Raw genomic sequence first — 2,018 nt, 5'->3', positions numbered from 1 at the left:
AGAGGAAAACTTGCTTTCTTTTGTGGCATACGACAATAAACATCTTGAATCTTTAGTTATACAACCTTGTGTTGTATGATGATAATAAATCCCCTTGATTCTTATTATTAAAAGCTATCCAAAGGGGACATTTAAGGAAATAGGATGTTATGGTGTTTAAATATCAACACCACCATATATATTTGGTGGTGACATACTGTGAGAGATCTGACACAGTGTGGTTATGATTTAGAAAATTAAAGTGTTAATTCATTAAAATGGAGTATGGTTGTATTTAGGCATATCCCAGTCCTGCTAGCAGGGATTGCTCAGAGGTATTTTATATGTATGTGTGTATCAATCAGCCTTCACTTCACATATTACACATGTTGAACTACATCACCTAAAGTGCTTTTGGGCCTAATTCAACTTCTAACTTACAGTTTCTGAAGACGTGTAAAGTGTTCCCAATGGTCTAAAACTATTATTACTAGTATGAGCAGTGCAGTTTTGCACACGGGCAGTAATCTTTGGATACAGATAGCAGTCAAACTTCACACACACCATTCATCTGCAGCATTATTGAGTAGGCTGGGGCTGGGTCGGTAGTTCCGCTTCCCCTTCGCCATAGCGGAATTATCCAAGGGTCGAAAAGATAGAAGAAAAGTTGCATTGTAAATAGTTGCAGTCACGTTTTTACTAAGTTATTTGTACGCGTTGTATACCATCAAGGCCCCATGTGACAGAGGACTTACTTTTAACGGATTTACAAACGTTTTCCAGACCGTCGAGGATCGTCCGGGAGTCAAGTTGTATTCAAGTTTAAGTGGCGAGGAACCTCCGGTGAGCTCTGCTGCTCCTGCGTCGTCTTCGTTAGCCTGCACATAAAGCGGATCGGTACTGGCTACTTTGATACTTTTCAGCCCCTGTAGTGTCATGTAAACCTCCTCCTGCTAATGTTGAGTTCCCGGGGGAAACCCGTAAGTTTGGTCGGCATGCTAGGTACGGTTAGTGAGCTGAACGCTTAACACCGACTTCATAGTTAGTGTAGCTGGTCGAGCTAACGTTAGCTTATCGCTAGCAAACTTGTTGGCCAAGTAGTTAATGCTATCGTTAGCTCGCTAGCCGCCCCTGTTGTTACTCATTTGAAGGGCATTTTTGAGTAGACAGAAACCCCGGTATATGGGGAAACGATGGGCTGAATGTCGATGTGTTGACATTCTTTATCTTAGCAAGAAGTAATGAAGTGTCCGCATTTTATTTCTGTATCAAGTGCACTGAGAGAATAGCAACTTGCATTATTCTTTTATCCTCCTCTGGTCTCCTTTTACACTCACTTTCAGATACGATGTAGCACACAAAGAAGAAACTACTTGGCTAAAAAATGCTCTCAACAGTTCTCAGGATAATGCTGAGCTCTTACAGGGGGAATACTGAGCCAAAATAAGCCGTGCTCACTGTTTTTATTACGCTAACACAGTCCCCATTGAGTTAACTTTAAATATTAGCCTCTGCTCTCATTATTAGTGAGACATTGCTACATTGTAATTGTTCATACAATCCGTGGCTGTTTATTTGTACTTCACATTGTGGCAGTTCTTCTAAGTTTTACTGATATAATGACATGATATTGAGAACATATCACACTGTGTTTTGGGTTTCTCTCTGTTCAGTGGCCCATGAGGATGGTTGTTTTCCCAATCACCAAACCAGCTTCCCTAATACACCCCTTAATACTCCTTCACACAGCTTCAATAGCAATGGCACTTCATTGTTTCATAGTAGAAAGTAGTTTTCTGATTATTAGTCACTACATCCTGCTGCATTTGTAACATTATTACTGTGTGTTTATGGGCTTATGAATGTCTGATTTTCTTCCAGGTACATTTTGGTGCTTCCTTTTCTCTTCTGCTGTCATTTCTGGCACATCCTCCTGTAGCGCATGAGCACACCCGTGCCTCATGTTGATGTGAGCGCTGCCTCGCTCCCTATCTGTCTGTGGTACCCTGTCCATCCTCGTCCGCTGTGTCCCCCCCCCC

General features: G+C 41.7%; 1 protein-coding gene across 1 annotated transcript in view; it reads right to left on the bottom strand.

The window, feature by feature from the left end:
- Positions 1–670, bottom strand: part of cep19 (centrosomal protein 19) — a 5,973-nt gene extending 5,303 nt beyond the window's left edge. Inside the window, exon 1 of the mRNA XM_035653030.1 lies at positions 544–670. Coding sequence (XP_035508923.1) covers positions 544–652 — 109 coding nt within the window. The 5' untranslated portion in view covers positions 653–670. The remainder of the gene's footprint in view (positions 1–543) is intronic.
- Between the last annotated feature and the right edge of the window lie 1,348 nt (positions 671–2,018).

This window comes from Morone saxatilis, unplaced genomic scaffold (genome assembly GCF_004916995.1).
Source record: "Morone saxatilis isolate NCDOM2014 unplaced genomic scaffold, NCSU_SB_2.0 Contig12, whole genome shotgun sequence".
NCBI lineage: Eukaryota > Metazoa > Chordata > Actinopteri > Moronidae > Morone > Morone saxatilis.
The sequence above is the reverse complement of the archived record's forward strand: the minus strand, read 5'-3'. Positions and strand labels throughout refer to the sequence as shown.